We start from the raw sequence: 19,995 nt of genomic DNA on the forward strand, positions 1-19,995 counted from the left end.
AAGTAACTGATCCCTGTGGCAATAATGGGAAGTATATGAGGACCGGCCATGGTGTCACAAATTATCTTAAAAGGAACAGATTTATTAGAGTGGATACTGATCCTTTTATTGGCCATGAATGAGATCATTTTCAGCTTTTCATATATTTAACATAAACCTTGGACACTTTGACAATGAAGAAAGGTTTCCAAAGCAAGGGTTGCCTTAAAATAGCATATTGTAAACCTCTTAAAATAATGGCCTAAGTGGCCTATTTTCTCAAGATTTTCAGAAACAGGGAAAAAAAAATGAATCAAATATCTAAGTCGCTTTTGCTTTTTGCAAAACTTGACAAATATATGAGTTAGGCCATCATTTTAAGAGGATGATGCTATCAAGGCTGAGCGGGGGAAAAAATCTACCCAAAAACGACAGGTACATAGTTAGTGATTATGACAGTAAGTATGGCAGTAAGGATCATACTGGCACCTACTCTGAGCTGATTTATGTCAAGAAAGCTGTGAATATAATGTGAAAAAATAAATCATCTACCAGTTGTATTTTTACTTTGATTCTTTTTTGCCATATAGCCTGTTTTGAGAGGACATTTCTATGTTATTAGGAAATTCAGATTATTTTTTAACTCATATATGTTTCAATGAAACAATATGAAACTGTAGTATGATTGTTACTTCTGAAAGCTACCCTTACCAGCAGCTTTTTCTCCTATTATCTCAGTGCTGATGAATATTACATGAATTGACAAAGCTTTGTTTTGAGGTTGACCATGGAACTGAATCTAATATTATTGATAAAAATGTCAAGGCACAGCCAGGTGGGTTATTCAGCCTATGATTGCACAGTTGCTTTTTGCAGACTATATGGTTGTTTTAGCAACATTGAAAAGACTTCTCGCCGGGGGGGTAATTTTAATGAGCACCTCCTGTAAATTAGTACCTCCATGTCTAAGAACATGGTCTTCATTCGGAGAAGGGTGGATATTGCAAATAGAAGAGTTGGGGGTTTAAATTGGGGTAGAATACACGTCAGTGCCCATAGTGATGTGCTCTACCATTCTATAGTACCAGTATGAAAAATGAGCTGAAAGTTAAAACTCCTGAAATCTGGTTCTTCTGGAGGGTGGAGAAGAACCCAGATTAGAGTTGATAAGAACTCTTTGGAGAAGAAGGAGCTGGTCATATTGCTCCCACATAAGCATAATATGGATGGATGGATGGATGAACAGATGAATGGAGGGATGGTAAGAGGAATTGATGGATGGGTGCTGTAAATCATGTCTTCAGAGAGGATATGATTAGCAGAGGAGCAGCAACTTCTACACAGGAAGCTTTCAGGTTAGGAACAAACTTTAGTTTAGTCATGTTTTTGAATCCCTCATATTTCATCGCTCAAGGAGTAACACAGACTCGGTATTGAAGTTGAATGATTATAAAAATAAATGTATAGAATAATGCCACACAGAACTGTGACAATGAAAAATAAGGAAAACTGACTGGTTTTAACACCCTAACAATTTCAGTGAACTACTGTAGTATGCATTTATATTCATGCACTATTTATTCATGAGGTTTTCATTACATTTATGCTGTTTTGGGCCCTTTACCCTGAGTGAAATGCCATGATATTTGGCAAAAGAGGTGAAATTGAAATACTCTTAAGTGCTGAAAAAAAACAGAATTTTTTTTTTTTTTTGAGGAAACATGGATAATTGGTAAGTCTTATATACGATTGAAACGGCTCTCAGTACCAAGATAGTCTTTGTTTGATCATGTTGAGCTTCGTGATGCTGGAGAAGGCCCATCAATAAAAGCTCCTACGCTCTGATGCAGATATTTGAACACATTGAACTCTAACTGGCCCCGTTCAGACAAGGACATATGCTCTCCCCTGAGGTTATTTTCATGTACAGGATTGGAAAATTGAAAATATTGATTTTGCTGTTTAATGCTATGGCTGTTTTGTTAATGTTTGGCAGTTTTTAAGTCCCCCCTTAGTCTCTCTTTACCCATTCATATTGTCCCTTATTGTCCTTATTGTCCCAACATATAGCTGTTGTTTATCTTTCTACAAGTATTCATTCATTCATTCATTCATTCATTCATTCATTCGTGTGTTGAATTATGGGATGTAAATAACTCAATCTTTGGATTAAAGTATTCTGTTTGATTAGGTAACTCTTCTCACCATCCACCCTACAGCTATATTGTAACCATACTTTACAAGAGAAAATATGTTTATAGTAATTGAACAAGAAACAAGAAATACACATTATGAGCGCTCATTTAACTCCTGACAAACCTGATTATTCCGGGCCATCATTGAGAAAGGATTGAGTGAATTATTTCCCAGAGGCTGGAACTATCTCCCTTCCGCCTGATTTAATTAAGGTGTTTGTGTTTTGTTATGTTTTAGCTTGTATTAAAGTGGATGACAGTGTGTTATTGACAGGTTGACGACTGCGTGAGAGTGCGCTGGGCCCCTTTCCGAGTCGAACTAATTGACACTTCCCCCCGCGAGTGTTTGAATAAATTCATTGACAAGAAAAAGGAGGTGAGGTTTGTTATCGCAAACATTTGACAGATCTAACATACCTTTCAAGCCGCTGAGACAAAATACCGTTGATCATTTCGGGACATAGATAGATCCCTGCTGTCCAGTAAATAGAAGAGTGAACAATGAGAGGGCATGAGCAAGGCAGTTCAATCTGGAATCTATGAGGCTTTTACTATGGTGCACAAGTTCACTGTTTTTGTTTAAATCAGATTTAGAAAACACATGAGTCCAAGATTATGTGAAATGATCTGTATGGAAGACCAACAAAATGTGTCGACATTGCCTGAATATCAATAGGGTGAAGAGGTTAACTTGGTTTGTCCTGGCCTTGGGTTGAAGAGCAAAAAACAAAACTAACAACAAAAAAAAAACCTATAACAGATAGTCCAACTGACTTTGAAAGATGCCCTTAATTAGTTTCAACATGAAAATCTTGACAGATGAAGTGAATACCATTGATCACCGGGCGCCAGTTTGATGCCCTGCTGAGAATCCTAAGGTCCTAACATCAGTATGGCTGTTACAATCTGAATTTCTTTATATTTGCTGACTACAAAACAAAAGATGCACGGCAGCCCGGCATGCAGCAGATACTGTACGTGCAAGTGGTTGACCAACAGCAGCAGCTTTTTCGGGGGGGAGAAAGCCCAGATTTTCATTGTCATAATTCTGCCTTTACATAAGAGTTTGAGTGACTAGTTCAATCCTTCATCCTTCACTCCGACACTGCAGTCTGTCATGCAAACACAGCGGTACACACACAGAGGGTGGGTGTTCACTTTGTTAGAAGACTGTGGGATGTCATTAACTCTGCTAGAAGAGCCGTTAATGTAATTAAGGGAGAAAAAGACGGAGGGGGGTGGGGGTTGTGGGGGAGGTGGCAGCTGAGTGGTTGAGGAAATCATCTCAGTCTCCTCAAACGCACCATAACAGAATCCCCCACACTGTCTCCACTAAGCCCCTTATTGAGGAAGTGCATCTTTAATTAAACCCCCTCCCTCTCTGACATGCTCGCACGCTGTACCGAAACACCACTCGAGGTTTCACGCGCTCCAGTCAGAACATGTAGTCTTGATTAGTATTAATCCTTATCTCCAAAATGGACAGCTTCTCAATAGTGTTTTTCCTCGGCTGGCTAATTTCATGAAGAGCATAATTACAGCATTTTCAATTTCAGCCCTCTGCAGAGGCAGACTATCTCTGCACTACAGCCGACGGAGTTGGAGATGTGCATGTCAGTGAGTGTGTGTGCACCTCCTCCTAGTGCTTGTGGATGTGTTATTGGGCTAAAACAAGACGGGGGGGATTAGTAGGTTACAGGGGTGACTAATACTAGAGATAATTTGATGCCCAATTGTAATTAGAAAAGCAGCTGAAATCATTAAAACCATGTTAACCTCATAGCTGACAGCAACTGTGGGTTGATTTACTTACAATGGCAAGTGAAAACATTGCTATAACAAGAGTACAAACATTTCTATGACTGCAAACTAGTGTTGTTTTTGGCAGTCTGTTTCAATTTTAGTTTTAGTCTTTTTGGGTCAAGCTATCATTCTAGTTTGTATTAGTTTTAGTCACGTTCATTCTCCTTTTAGTCGTGCCAAGTTTCAGTCGACTAAAAGTCAGAGCATTTTAGTCTAGTTTTAGTCAAAGATTGTATTAAGCCAAACCCATTTTACAGTTCAGACAAGGTTATCTTATTATTATATTATAGTTACCTTATAGACTCACAATACATTCATTCCAGATACAGAAGACGCTCTCATTTGAGTTTACACCATATTTATTTTTCTGCATTCCTCCCCATCTTTTCTTTTTCTTTTTACTCTTTTTTTTATTCAGGCAACAAAAAACACGAGGGCAAGGTTACAAAGTCAAGGCAATACAATTTATTCTATACATCATACTACACAGTGTCATGTCTTCAGTAGTGTGCATACATTATACATTTTTCCCAGTACTTATCACATTTCTGCAGTTCAAGTCTCAATACGAAAGTGAGTCTCTCCATACAATAAATACCATCCACAATATTAAGCCACTGGTCTTTTTTTGGAGGGTCAGCCTGCAACCAAGTACGAGTTATCGCTTTCCTGCTGCTTGCCAGAAGTATCTTCAACAAATACTTACCTTCGAAAGGGACAATTTTTGGCATTTTTCCTAAATATAGTGTGATGAATGAGCAATCTAACTCCACTCCCAACATTTCAGATATTGCAGTTGCCACCTCCTGCCAATATGGCTGTATCTTTGGACAAGCCCAAAAAATATGGTAATGGTTTGCCATAGAGGTTCTGAGTGTGTGTTTGTAGTGCTGTTATTCTGGAGGTGATGAAGTATCTCACAATGTTCTTCTAGCCGAACTCTCTCAGGGCTCTTGAGTTTGCAGGCGTTGCCTGTATCTCACATATCCCTCTCCACTCTTCCTCTGATATTTGTGATCCTGACTCTTTCTCCCATTTTCGTTTGATATATACTGTAGAATGGTTTTTGGCCATTTGTATACTTCCATACAGTCCATTTTTCTTTTTCGGCGACACATTGGGTTTTCTTTTCCACGTCTATGTAGGAAAGTGTATCCAAAGATGGTCTCTTCTTCTTCTCCCAGCCCCAGAGAAGATCCCCACGTGGCCGGCCATCGGCCCTTTCTCTATTTAACTTTGTTTTAATTGACGTGAACCTAGAGCTCTGCGTTAACGGCATCAGCCTCTAACACTGCAGATGCATCTTCTGGATCTGATTCCCCGCGGGCCGTGACTGGGATTGAGGACGTGACGTCACCCAGCAGCAGAACTAAACCAGAGGAAACAATAAAAAAATGGATATTAAGGATCTTTGTTGTAACATTTCATCTCATCTTGTTTTGGTCAACGAAAATGAAGACACATTTTAGCAGAGTTTTTATTTAGTAATCTACATTTTAGTCTCTTTTTTTATTCGTCTACGATATTGCATTATATATTTAATTATCGTTATCGTCACATGACCAGCATTTTCGTTGCGTCTCATCTCGTTTTCCTCAGGTGATAAAGGTTCGTTGGCGACGATATTTAGTCATAATTTTCGTTGACGAAAGCAACTTAACTGCAGACTGATACCTGGTGTGTTGAACAAAAGCATGATATCCAGTAATCTGATTTACTTGCTGTCCATCCAGTATGTGTTCCAACAGCAGGATGATGAAAGGCATGTCAGCTCTGATTAGAGCTGCCAAACTCTCACAGTTTGAGTAAATACAAATGCGTGTGTGTGTGTGTGTGTGTGTGTGTGTGTGTGTGTGTCTGTGCTTTGGTCACTCTCCAGTAGGGAAGTCGGAGCTTCCCTGAGGCAGTGTCCGTGTTCCCATCATTCTGAGTGCTCCCTTTCATCTGTCTTTATATCTTTCTCTTCCTCCTCAACCTCCAAGCAACGTGACTGTCGCCCAGGTCTCGCTCAGATTCTCAGTAAACAGCCGCCGCGCATATCTCTACGCTTATGTGTGACAGCACCTTTTCGGCAAAGCAGCTTGTGAATATGTATTCAGATTCAGGCAGCTCATCAACGATGTTCTGTCAGCTTTGATAATAACTTAGGGCCAGAGGCTCAGTGGCACACAATATTTTGTCACACTCCTCCAGCTCGGCAAACACAGGTCGCCGTTGCCAGTAAAGCAGCTCTGCCTTTACTGATAATGACTCCTCTCTCTTCAAAGATAGTTTGCTGTGGACAAGGGCCAAATTTCCCTTGAGGTGTTTTGCACTACGCAGCTTCTGACACCAGAAGGACGGCAGATGAAGTACTATGCCCAGTTTCCTTTGACTAATTGGGAAAATGAATATAATGCAACTTGAACAAATAAAAATGCAAAGATGTCCAAGGGGGGACGTTATAATCCGAGCAGCAGAAGATAAGGTTGGAGGGAAAAGGCAGTTAGAAAAAAGTTTAATACGTTTTTCTGTTTAAAGTATGCAGTGGATATAAGTGTTTCAGGCATCAGGCATCATTTAAAACGGTTGTGGCCGGTAGCCGAACAGTGGTGTCTGGCTGATATGATCAACTAATGAAAGAAAACACAAAGTTTGTACAGTATTTAGAAGCCACTTAAAGAAGAAAATACCCTTTGACCGTAAATCTACTTTTAAAAGTTTCATGTGGCAGGGATTCACATATTTAGCTCACAGTTTAGAACTGTAATGTGTGTTAGTCATCCCTCTCCCTCTGCCAAGATCCAGCCGGTTAACATCTGTTCCTCTACTGCCACGAGGGCCAAAGCTTCCTCTGCCGTCTCACTGCAGCCCATTTCAACCCCTCCACCAGTCATCTTTGCCTCGTCACAGGTGGCGAAGCACTTATCAGGCCTGGACTGAAGAGATAGGCGGACATAAAAGGAAGGGAAATCATGGCGAGTCTTCTGGTAGTCACAGCTGTTTGACTGTTCATCAGAGTTTGAAAATGAGGACTTCTTTCTGTCATCACCTTGACCCTCCCCCCACTCGCCTTGCTTCCTTAATTCCCCCTCTACATTAACTACAATTAAATTGCAGGGTGCATTTCGGGCCACCCATCCTCAAATGCTGGTGGGTATTCAACAACAGCATACCCACAGCATATTCACCCTGATAGGAAGCTTTTGCTCTCGCCTGGGCACGTTGGATTTATTTCTCGCTCCAGTGGTGATGGATTTTTCCATTTGCCTGTTTTGTGCTGTGTTGCACTATTGAGAGAAGCTGCACATGGAGACTGTTGTATCTTCTGTCACTCGCCGCCGCACACTGTTTGTCCAGTGCCATTTTATAAATAAGCCTGCGCTGCAAAGCCATGTTTTTCTATAGTGTAAGGCCCCATTTAACACTAATACAACATTGTCCAAGTAGTATAGCTGGGAAGGGGTTGTGTTGGATCAGGAAACCCCAGCCCCGACCACACACTAAAATTATCAAGCTTTCCATTTTCCCTTTCCTTCCCCGTTCCTATTCTCCGCGGTTTTACCTATCCTGTTGCTCGTCTGTAGGCAGACGGCAGGGGAGAAATGTGGGGGGGGGGTAGGGTGCTGGGGATTATGACAGAAACAGGATAAAAGGGTAGGAAATAAAGTTGCTCTTATCAGAACTTGCCAGGAGCAATGTACGCACAAAGCCTCTTGGGAATCCATTTTAGTCTTTGCTGTTGGCTTAAATGATATCAGCACAATTAGCCGTCACAGGTCAGAGTGTGAGCCCAGTGTGTTAAGTGATTTCCTGAAATGCCACAAGCAGAAGTGCAAGATTATGTCAGTTCTTTAAGATAAAAAAAAAACAGAAAACATCTCCACGATTGGGCCACTTCCTTATACTTTCCTGGTAATAAATATCAGCCGTCTCTTGGTTCTTTTGTTTTGCTTTTATCAGCCACTCACTCAGAATTTAAATGGATTTTTTTCCCTCTACGTATCTACTCAAGGGCAGCTTTGAGCTGTCGTACTTTATTTCAGCAGACGGTAACTCACTTCTGCTCAGGGTTGCCCTATGGTGCACACTGCCCACATGTTGGGTGGGCAAACAGCAGGAATGTCCTTGGTGCTCCTCACAAGAACAAAAACTGACTGGGTTGGAAGGTGGGAATGTGAGCTCCATGTATTTATCAAGCTCTGCGTTTAGGCTGTGCTGCTTTGGTTGCCTTTTTGTATTATTTCCAGACTCAGTAGTTTGTGCATGGTGAACCGTGCACAAACTACTGATTGAGCAGCATTTTCTTTTTTCTAAGCAGCACTCCACTGTTAAAACGTCTTCACCACTTAATGTGCTACTTTGAATTACAGTTCTGCTTGAAAACATCAAAAGGACAAACTTTTTTTTCCCTCAAAACTGCAAGGAAAACTGGGTTGCATTCGGAAAGGATGAACGTTTTTAGAGGCATCCTGGAAAATTTGAAACACTTTTCCCCTTGGTTAAGTCTTGGTCTGATAGATACCTCTTTTTATAATTGAATACTTATTTCAGGATGTGTAGAGCTGTTGTCATGCAGCAGAAGGAGCACTGCTAGTTGCCTTTAACATACTACAGTAGCAGTCAGTACGTTTACATGCACAGAAAGTCCAATTGTTTCCTTAATCCAACCGATATGAAATTTATAAAAGCCATGTATACACCTTAGCCGGGCTGTAGTCGAACTGAACTGAAGCTCTTGAGATTGAGCTATTACTGCCAGATAATACGGTCCTAATTCGAGTTATTCCGGGATGTATACAACCCACCCTTAGCCGAGCTAGTAACTGCCCCGGGAGTCCCTCTTCTGGAAGTAAGGACACCATGAAAGCCAGAATATCAACACAGTAGGAAAGGAAGACGAACAACAAAGAACTAACTGGAAGAACACCAAAAGTGCGTGTGGCGCCACCTAGCATCGTGGAGTCGAATGCACCTCACTCAATAATTTGATTGTCTTCTCGCACATGTATACTCCAGTTTAATCCTTAGCTAGATTGTTGCCAATAGCTTGATTTAGATGATCATGTAACAGCACTGAGTAATTTACAGTGCCAGATTCACCAAACTTACTCTTGTCCTACAACTTCCTTCTTCTACTGACAACACAATTTTTTTTTAAATAGCCTACTGTACCTTTGTCTTGAAAATACACTTTAGTTTGTCATTCGATATCCCACCCCTGCTCTTATTGGCTTTACGTATGGTTATCCAGCCAAACAAGTGTGCCACAAAATGACAAGTTTATGGAAATAACCAACAGTCACCGGCCCAAAATAAAGAAACAACTGTGCAAGGACAAGGAAAAATTAAAGCTGCAAGCAGCGATGAACGGGCCCTCGCACCCTTGTGCACGTTCAGGCGTGCTGCAGTGGAAGCGCTCGTATGACTTGCATGTAGATGTCTTCAGGCCTGGACATTTAGCGGATGAAACCACCCACGACTCTCTATATCAAACCATTCAAAAGTTATGTCAGAAAGTAGGAACTATCAGATATCGATCAATCAGAAGAAGGGGCGGGGATAATTCCTGCCAATGAAGGTCAAGGACTCAAAACCGAGTCCGATAACACCACCCACGAGTCTTTACGTCAAACCATTCAAAAGTTATGGCAGAAAGTAGAAACTATCAAATATGGACCAATCAGATGAAGGGAGGGTGTGCTTTTTGGCATCTATCGTCGCCACGGTAACGCTTTTGACTGAGAAAAGTAATGTGCATCGTCGCAGGAGACGCACATTTTGATGTATAACACACCTGGGTGCACGTTACGGTTCGGGCGAAGAAGCGGCCGAAGAAATGGCATAAATTGCAGCAAAATGGCACGATTAATTCAAAATGGCCGACTTCCTGTTCGGTTTGGGCCATGGCGCCAAGAGACTTTTCTTTAAGTTGAAACGTGCTACAGGTGTGTACCGATTTTCGTGCATGTACGTCAAACCATATTGTGGGGCTTGAGGCACGAAGTTTTCTAAGGGGCGCTGTTGAGCCAGTTTGCCACGTTCCCATTAAAGCAAACCATTAAATATCAAATTTTTCACCAGGCCTGGCTTGCATGCAAAATTTGGTGACTTTTGGGGTACGTTTAGGGGGGCAAAAAGGCCCTCATTTCGTCGGAAGAAGGAAAAAAAACGAGAAAAATTCCTACAGATACAATAGGGCCTTCACACTGTCAGTGCTCGGGCCCTAATTAAAGGAGTAGATGGCAATGGTTTAATTTCTGCCCAAAACATACACTGTAGCCATACTAGCAAAGCTGTTGTTTCAAAAAGCATAAAAATCAGGATCTCTTGCTGATCTTTAGACATCATCTTGCCCTAAAGACTCGATGTCTTCACTTCCTTCTGTGACTTTTTCAAACAATAAACTGAGGAATAATAGAGCGCTTTCATTCTTGCTGCAGCAATAATTTCAGCAATAGTGAGAGTTCTGTAAGTGGAAATTTGTCTAACAAAAAATGGGAGCACTCAGGCTCTTAATAAAAGCTTGAAAGACTTTATTAGCCTATAAGTTACTATAGAGGATCTGGGTCTTTGGCGAGCACACATTTCATTTGAGCGATGAGATCCCCGTATTTTCACTGATGAGGATGAGATTTACTTGTTTATTTGATTGTCTTTTGGTGGGTTTTGTTTGTTTATCTTTTTATATGAAATTTAGAAACTTTATTTGCAGTATCCCTCCAGAAACAATGACTAGGTTACCATCCAAACTGTCTATCTTCAACGGACCTCCACTCAAGAAATGCCTTGTTATTCTTTATTATCTAGTCTGTTAGCCCTGAGCTCACTGCACAAGGCTTTCAAATGTTCACAACGCCCCCAATGTAAAACATGCTTAGTGTTTCACTCTACTGAAGCTTCAGTGCTGTCCCTCATCTTTAAATTACCAGGGATTGAAACATCTGCTATGAGTAAATGTAAATGCGTTGGTGGCTTGGATGGGTTTGTAACACTGAATTTCAAAACAGATGTACATAACTGTTCAAGATACCCCCCCCGCCCCAAGAATATATACTTATTTAAAATGTAAACATACAGTCTTTCTCCCCTCAACTCACCTCTGCTTCTCTCCTTCCTCACTGCATCTGTAGGGGAGATCTGTGCATTCAACATCCACGGGCTGGATGCTCCGTTCAAGGCAGTGGTGCTGAATGGAACATCTGGTGAGGGTCAGCTGAGGGCACACAGCCTGGTGGACTGCGAGCTGCAGAAAGAATACACCTTCATCATCCAGGCTCATGACTGCGGTTCAGGCCCTGGGGGGACAGAGGGCAAGAAGTCCCACAAGTGAGTGAATCTGTCACCAGGTTTGGCATGAAGCGGTCAGAGAACATGTGATTTCAGGTGAAAACACCAATTTAAAGAAAGCATATTATTGGTTTTCAGGTAGAAAAGCTAAACAGTATTGAAATACATTCAATGGCAATAGGTCCCCAAAATAAGGGAAAAAAACTCATGATTTTTCATGTTCTTATTCATCAATAGCTTCATTTAACTTGTCAATATACATCCACTTTTGCATTTCCGGCCTGCAACAAATGCAAAGAAAGTTTTTAGTGAAGTTTTTACCACTTTGTGGCATTATCATTCCTCCTCATCACAATTTCAAAAAAGGCTCTTCAAGAGAGTATTTGAAGTGATGAACCATTTCAGATGTTGTTTTGTTTGATCCTTTCTATAAACACTGATGTGCAACAATTTGGAGTTTATTTATTTTCTTTGTTTCAAAATTCTCCACCTCTAAAATACGCCCAAGTCTTTCTTTGGCAAACATTGTTTTACAAATTCTGATGATTTTTCTCATACATTTGGTGACAAAGTGGAGACTTTCTGTCCATATTTGTCACTTATATACCCTTCATAGACCCTGCTTTTATGCCCAATTCAGTTCAATCCAATTTTTTTTACGTAGCATCTATCGCAATACAAATTGTCTCAAGGTGCTTTCCAGAAACCCAGAACATGACCCCTGAGCATTTATTAAATAAACAGTGGCAAAGAAAAACTCCCCTTGGAAGGAACCTTGAGCAGGACCTGGCTCACAAGGGGGGATCCTCCTGCTGGAGGCCAGCTGGGCAGAGCAGGAACAGGGTGATCAAAAAGAGAGAATGAAGAACAGAGAGACACCGACATATTGTGAAAGGTACAAATGACAAGATATATTAGTATTAATTCTCCATTCGCAGGATAACTAAGAGTTCTATGTACATGCACTGATGCATGGTTACTATATAAACAGACACTGAAGCGGTCAGAGGGTGGGACTGCGTCAGGATGTCAGTAAATATTGACGTTGACGTCATCTGAAATTAGATTATATTTTTTTTTTATCTTTCATGCCCGTAATTTCAAAAACTGGATATGTATTAACAGATTAAATGAAAGTGACTAGAAAATGTTTAACAGGTAGGAAAGATACTGTTTGGAAAAACAAATCAGAGTAAGTTTATGATTTTTTATTTTTTTTTATCTTCAGTATCATTCCAACATTTTCTCACCTGTAATTTTAAATATAGTCTTCTTAACACACAATTTATATGTGTAAATGTCAATATCCGCCTAGCTTTCATATATAAAGTCACAGAAAGCAAAAACACAAGGCAGATGTTAAGAAAAATGTGTTTTGTTTTTTTTCTCCTAATTTATCTTAGGCTACATGACGTACAGTAAGAGTATAAGCTCCAAATAATTCACTATACCTTCAGACTGTGTCTGGAATATGAACAAATTATTATCTTTAAGTTCACAGGGTGAAGTGTCTTAAAGCACCTACTTGTCTTTCTGTGAACATGCCCATGTGTTGAGTGTGCAAGTGTGTGGGCGCAAATGACAGCAGGAACAGCTGAGGCCCGACAGACTCATTGTGGGTTCTTACCGTACCTGAGTCGGTCTGAACTGCTTCAGTTAAGAGTCTCATCAAGCTGCCAGCACGTAGAGTACAATGTCTGTCAAAAACAGGTTGAGTCAGGTCAGTGATGGTGGGGAAGTTATTAATAACTGGGTGACCCGACATGGCATGGAGTCAGTTCAGAAGCTGATAAGATTAAACAAATTAATAAGTCTAGAAGCAGTGATTTCTATATAATGATTTTGTTAAAGATACATATTTTGCCTGGAATATAATAAGAGTAGAATCTCAAGATTCTTAATTATATTAAATCCTGTGTATGATATAACGTTCAAAGACAACACTGCGATCAATAAAACAGAAAAATAGTTATTTACACTGCTTTTTAATTTGTAGCCAGCAACGCTTGCTGCCAAATATGATATAACAGTCTGCAAGTGTTTTGGAGCTGAAGGAAATTAGCTACTGCAGTTTGAACTGGAAAACATTGTACCGCCATTGTTTGAAATCAAATTTTAATTAATTTAGGGACTAATACATTTATTTATTTTTTGTTCCATGGACTGAAGTCAGCCCGGTTTACAATCTGTAAATGTCTACAGCCTTGTGGTGGTAAAATGTTGTTTGGTATTGTTGTGCTGCAGTAAGCAAGGATTTCCTAGATGTCTAGATGTTGTCTGGATTGGAGCATATGTTCTTTCAAAATATCTATATGGTTGTAGAAGTTCATTTCTAATGCATCAAAGAGTTATTATTAATCTGAGAGCAGGTAGCTTTTACAAAACGCATGTAGTAGGCTGTAATGCTACTGCGACTACATTTTTAAATCCAAAGACCATATGTCTTCATATAGGATAATAGTTACAATGGGTTGTAAAAATACAAGCGCACATCAGGAGATGTGGGGATGATATGAAAAATAAATAAAGAACAGGCTTTAATTGTTAGATTTAGCCTTATTTAAAAAAAAAATAAAAATTAAGAGGGTTTGAAACCAAAATAAGATGTTTTTTTCTGCTTAACTTGATTCATGAACTTTAACCAGGAAAATGTTAGGGTCAAGGGTCCTGACATTCCTGGCAGAAATGAAAGTAGCACTTTACAGTTATGCTCATACCTAAATTTGAATTATAGTCAAAAGACCAAGAGCCTCCAAATCCCATGTATTAGTCTAAATAAATTCAACGAGATCAAATTGTTCGATTTGAAATAGTCCTGAAGGGACTTACATGCAATGGGGGGAACACATTTGAATGCTTTTTACCCCAACTTAGTACGACCTCTGGAAACTGGATCAGGAACAGATCTTCCGGACAAAACCCATATCCTTCTGAGCTTCAGTACACTGAGTATTGACCAGAAATATGAAGGGAATGGTCCAACAACAGCCTTCTGAATGAGAATATGTACAGTAATAGTGATGGAATCTATGAGAGGATGAGGCTGGCTGTCCATTTGCAGAAGGAGTGATGAGTAAAACGTTTAGAATTAGTGATAAACCCCCGGAGCTCCGTGATAAACATCCAGTGCACGTTAGCAAGGAGCAGATGCATGCATGTAATTACATTGCAATAATCCAACACAGACATGGAGGTAGCAGCCACAAGGGTTTTCTTAGCTTAGATAAAATACATAACTTAACCTTGGAATATAAATATTATTTTCAACTTGGGTTTTTGTTAATTGCTCGGTGGGAGATGTAAAAGATAAAGAATTATCAGTGATAATTCCAAGATATGTATAATAACAAACACTTTGGATAACGGAGCCCTGGGGAGAGGGGATGGTTAGAGGGTGTCTAATTCTTTCTCAGAATGTCCCTCAAACACTGAGAATACCAAGTGATGAATTGTTTCAAGTGGTATTATGCCCCATTCTTCCTGTTGCCCCATTCTTCCTGCAGACATGTCAGAAAGTAAATGATTCTTCCATGAAGATTTTTTCTATCATTGGTCAAAATTGTATCTTGTGTTAACTGTGAAGGCTGGGGGATTGTTAAAAAAAAGTAAAAATAAACATACCCCATTAATTTAAGTAATTGTTCTTACTTCCACTCTAGTGGATTCTCTGCTTCTCTCTGTGGCTGTTGAATGAACTTTTCTCAGGTATACTTGACCGACCTTTGCTGTGGGCTGCTAAATTAAGGCGGAGCTGCCAGAAGTTGTTAGTCCTATTATCAGCAAGTTGCATTTACATAGTGAACAGGCCCAATGACAAAAAAATAGAGAAAAACCAGTGGGAACAGGAGTAGAAAAGTGATGCAATGGTGGCCATATTTTAGGTGGACGAGCAATTATACCTTTGTACATATTATTCAAAGTTAAGGTGGTCTGGTGCCTCTTAACTCCCATGAAACATGCATAAAACCCTGATCATCCCTAGCTTGCGTTTGGTCCATCTAACTACGCTGAGACTAGATTGCAGCGTGATCATAGCCGGTAGCGGTAGCGTGTGGTCATGTGTGATTTTAGAGGGGTTTGTGATGGAGGTTAGAAAGTTGCATACTGTACTTCTTAATTCTTCTCAAAATTCTTATTGCCAACACTTAAGGGCACTGCACAAAAAAAAAAACTCAATAGTTTCCTTTTTGAGGCTATCACTTTGATGAACTCTGACAGTCATGAAGCAGACGGAAGATCCAGACTCCTGTTTTAACCTCCTACACACGCACGCAAATGCACAGTTATACACACACGCACACGAACGCGCACACACACCTTGATTGAGATATTCCTTGATTGATTCTAAGTAATGCAACAGCATCAACCCAGCAGTCTATTGCAAACCATCTAAAAACAGATTTGTAGCATGAATTGGACAAAATATTATCTGAATATGTGATGAAAAACAGACCCGCAGAAAATCGAATTGTTGCCGTAATCCAACCAATTTTGAATTTTTAAAAGCCATGTATACGAATTGGCCGAACTGAAGCTCTTGAGATCGAGCTTTCAGTGCCAGATAATGCGGTCCTAATCCGAATTATTCCAGCATGTATACCAACCCACGCTGAACCGAGCTACTAACTGCCCCGGGACTCCCCCTTCGGAAGTGACAAGCTGCGGGAGCAAAAAAGGGGCCCTTCTTAAAGTGTGGTGCAGAGCATAGATGGAGGGGGAATATGAACTGGCCTGAAAAAATGTTTTCAGTCAAAAATATTTTTTTTGCTTTAATCCCTGAATTTATTAATCTATTATGAAATACGTATTACTAATACACTGAAACGTAGTAGAAATGTAAAAATTTGGTTAGCGTGTCGATAAACAATGTGCGCTCCTAAAATTTCTGATTGTGCCCCTAAAAATTTTCAGTTAGGGGCTACTGTGCTCCTAGTGAAAAAAGTTAGTCTGGAGCCCTGCGGACGCACGCTCCCATCCACTTGGGGATCTTGGCGGCGGACGCGTGGGGTGACGAAGCTCTGGCTCGTCCCCTCACCGCGCCGGCGCGCCCGGCAATCACCTGAGCACTAAGCCGCGGGCTGGAGGGAGAGAGACGGCCGGCCTCCGGGCCGCCACCGCCCCTCTCCTCTCCACCCGCGCTCTCTTTTTTTTTTTTCGTCTAAGAGCTCAGCGCCGAATCCGCAACTTCCTGCATATTTTGCATATTTTGCAACTTCCCGCATATTCCGCAACTTCCAGCATATTCCGCAATTTCACCGCATAAAATCACATAAAAAACCTGCACATTTAATCGCATAATCAATGATTTTAGCCCGCAAAATCAAGGATCAGAACTTAAATTAAAACAATAAGTACACATCTTAATTTAACAAAACTGCAAAGTCCTATGTACAAGAACGGAGTAAAATTGTTTAAAAAAAGTCATTATCGCAGTGCAGAGCAGCTGTGTGTATTTTTGTGCATACTTGTAAGAAATATGCTTTAAAAAGTACGATCAAAACCTTGGAGAAAAAAGGATCAAGATTTAAATCCATTGTTATTGTGGATTGAATTAAATAAAACACTACTTTATTAATACCCAAAGGGACGTTTTACTGGATTGTTGGGTTTTACATTAAAACATACATGAAGTGAGAAACTGTCAGACAGTAGGGACATTTGAGGATTGTATTCATCACCTGAAAATTGTGATTTCTCCTGCAACATTGACAGGAGAATTCTCTGAACAGACAGAATGCATGGAAACTTAAGGCGAGTTTCCAGTAGCGGGGTTTCCGGGATGATTATTTTTGGGTGTCATTGACTTGTGTCTGCATTACCCGGAAAAGCCCCATCAAAGTGGCCCTCAGGAACCTTTATGGGGCGAAAAACGTTCCTGTCGTGGGAGAGGTACACAGGTTGACCAACAGGAGCTACAGTACCTGGCAGGATCTCTGCCGATTGGGATTTGTAAATTATGTTCAACGCGTTAACATGAACATAAATCACGTAAACAGAACTCATTTAAACCATTTGGACCAGAAACATTTTGCTGCAAGTACATTTGCTGAAGTTGGAGATGACAAGAAGAACAATAGACGTGCTGCTGGTCAATTGCGAACACCAACAAACGCGTTTTCCTGCCAGCACATGGTCAGCAGTGTAATTTGTATGGTTGTTGTGTGTTGCTATAATGGCAAGCTGTTTGAGTATTTATTCCATATCCTTGATATCAGACATCAGTTTTATTTAATAGTTTGCACTTTGACCATACTAGTTGAACATTTTTTGCACTAGTTCAGCATTTTCTTGCACTAGTATAACAAAACGTTGCACTAGTCACACTTGTCAAGCAACTAGAAACACTTTTGTCCAGCTATTTTGAGCTGAGGCTGTACAAATGAAGCCATGCCTACTACTAGTAGTATCAAAGTCCAAGGTATTCATCATCTTAACACACTAGTAGGGTTCTGGGCCAAACTAGTTAACTAGTACATTATACAAGTTAACTAGTACATTATACAAGTTAATTAGAGTGCTTTTATATATATATATATATATATATATATATATATATATATATATATATATATATATATATATATATATATATATGCATATATTTGTCAAATATATGCATATTTGGTGTTTTTTTCATTATGATTCAAATAATGCTCTGCTCAGGCTTTAAAGGGTTACATTTTCAATCTCTTAGACTTATTGAAGAGAAAATGGTTAGCTCCTCTTCCTTCTGGCTCCCCTTTTTTTCCTGCTCTACATTCTTCATCTAGCCTCGTCAAGTCATCTTTTTTTAATGGCTTGTTCTGGTCTTTGGAAAGCCTCCCACATGTTGGATGCTTTTGCACATCTTTTGTCATTTGGTATCACTATTTTTTTTCTCATTTCAATTAGTTTGCTTTGGTTTTTTTTCGTGCTTCAGACACCTTCTGTTACTTGCGTCTTACTTGCTTTGTATAATATATATTTTATTTGCTCGTAGTTATCATCCCCCTTGTTTCATTGCCTGTTTGTCTTTCCAACATTAAGCGTTTACATAGATAGAAGATAGATTAGATAGATGCCTTAACTTTTATCTCGTGACTGCTGAGGAAGGCACCAGCAGTTTCTAGCTTGGTTTTACCTCTTTAATCTTTGTGCTGTTGATGATGGTTTTACATCAGTTAACTATTCTACTATGTTACACTGTTACTTTGTATCAAAACAACTGTGTGCCTGCTGTGATGTAAGCCCAATTTGGGTGTTGGGGACAGGATGATGCTGCAGGGAAGTGAATTTGGGAACACTTTAAATGGCCTGTCCTTTTGTTGGCAAATCTCAAAGGATGAGCTTGGCCTTTCACCATACTGCTTGCTTGCTCGCTCAGATTTATAAAGAAGCTAACAGGGAAGAAAGAGAATCTCTGCCTTAGGCTGTCCTCAAATTACACATGACACATCAACAGCCGAGAAAGAAGGCAGTCAAGAAAATTAGCTGCTAAAGAGGACAGCTGAGAGGATCAGGAGTGACACACAATGCATTTAAACTTCTCTCTATCCTCTGTCCTTTCCTGAACTGATTTTCACTTTCCTCTGGCTGTTGCCCTACTTCTGTGTTTCTCTCTCTTTTTTCTTCTTTTAACCCCCCCATTCCTTTTAGCCAACATAGCTCAGCCAGTGCGTTCTTATTCTTTCCTCCTGTCAGGACCTCTCTATCTGTTATCGACCTGTGAATGTTTAGTCAGAATGCCACTGCATTCACGAATGGATTGTTTCTCTGCCCTGGTGGTACAAATCTGTCTGTCAGTGTTTTGCTTTTTTTCCCACACAAATTAGATGTTTTGTCTTTTTCAAAATGACTTGTCAAACTTTGAATACATGCAACATTCTCCAAACGTAATGAAAGTGCTATGTTACATCACTCTCAACTACCTTTTCAGGAAGCCCTGCAAAGGACAGCTTTATAAGCACTGACGATAAAGACTGCCTTTTTTTCAAGCCATCGCAACAACATAACACAGATTTCTTTTTCTCAACCACACCGCTTCACAGAGCCCTCTGACATATTCTGCTTGGGCACTGGAAGCTTCATTCACTTTTTAGCGAAGTGTAAAGCTCAAAAAAATTAATCTTAAACTCTTAGGTGTTGTTTCTGCACAGGACAGCTTCAAACAAACAAGTTAACCTGAAATCTGTCAAGTGATCCTCACTGAAATGCAGTGTGTTTGCAACCTTTCTTGCAAATCAATGAATGTAGTAGCTATATATTCAATATTTAGATTTTTCTAATAACTTTTTCAGTTAAGTATTAGTAAGAGTATCGATAAGTGTTGTATCATTAAAGTCCTCTGGATCCATAGTCTCTTATTATTCAATTCATCCATCCATCCATCCATCCATCCACTTTCTTCCTCTTATCCGTTCCCGGGTCGCGGGGGCAGCAGCCTCAACAGAGATGCCCAGACTTCCTTCACCCCAGACACTTCCTCCAGCTCTTCCGAGGGGAGTCAGAGGCGTTCCCAGGCCAGCCGAGAGACATAGTCTCTCCAGCGTGTCCTGGGTCTTCCCCGGGGTCTCCTCCCGGAGGGACATGCCTGGAACACCTCCCTAGGGAGGAGGGACATGCCTGGAACACCTCCCTAGGGAGGCGTCCAGGAGGCATCCGGTACAGATGCCCAAGCCACCTCAGCTGACTCCCGAGTGACCGAACTCCTCACCCTATCTCTAAGGGAGCGTTCAACCACCCTGCGGAGGAAACTCATCCTTGTCCTTTC

The 19,995-nt window shown here is 40.4% G+C and overlaps 1 protein-coding gene across 1 annotated transcript in view; it reads left to right on the forward strand.

The window, feature by feature from the left end:
• Positions 1–19,995, forward strand: part of LOC133441584 (calsyntenin-2-like) — a 422,755-nt gene that overhangs the window by 211,253 nt on the left and 191,507 nt on the right. The window contains exon 3 of the mRNA XM_061719022.1: positions 11,090–11,285. Within this exon, the coding sequence (XP_061575006.1) occupies positions 11,090–11,285 (196 nt within the window). The remainder of the gene's footprint in view (positions 1–11,089; positions 11,286–19,995) is intronic.

Source organism: Cololabis saira, chromosome 4, assembly GCF_033807715.1.
Source record: "Cololabis saira isolate AMF1-May2022 chromosome 4, fColSai1.1, whole genome shotgun sequence".
Lineage (NCBI taxonomy): Eukaryota > Metazoa > Chordata > Actinopteri > Beloniformes > Belonidae > Cololabis > Cololabis saira.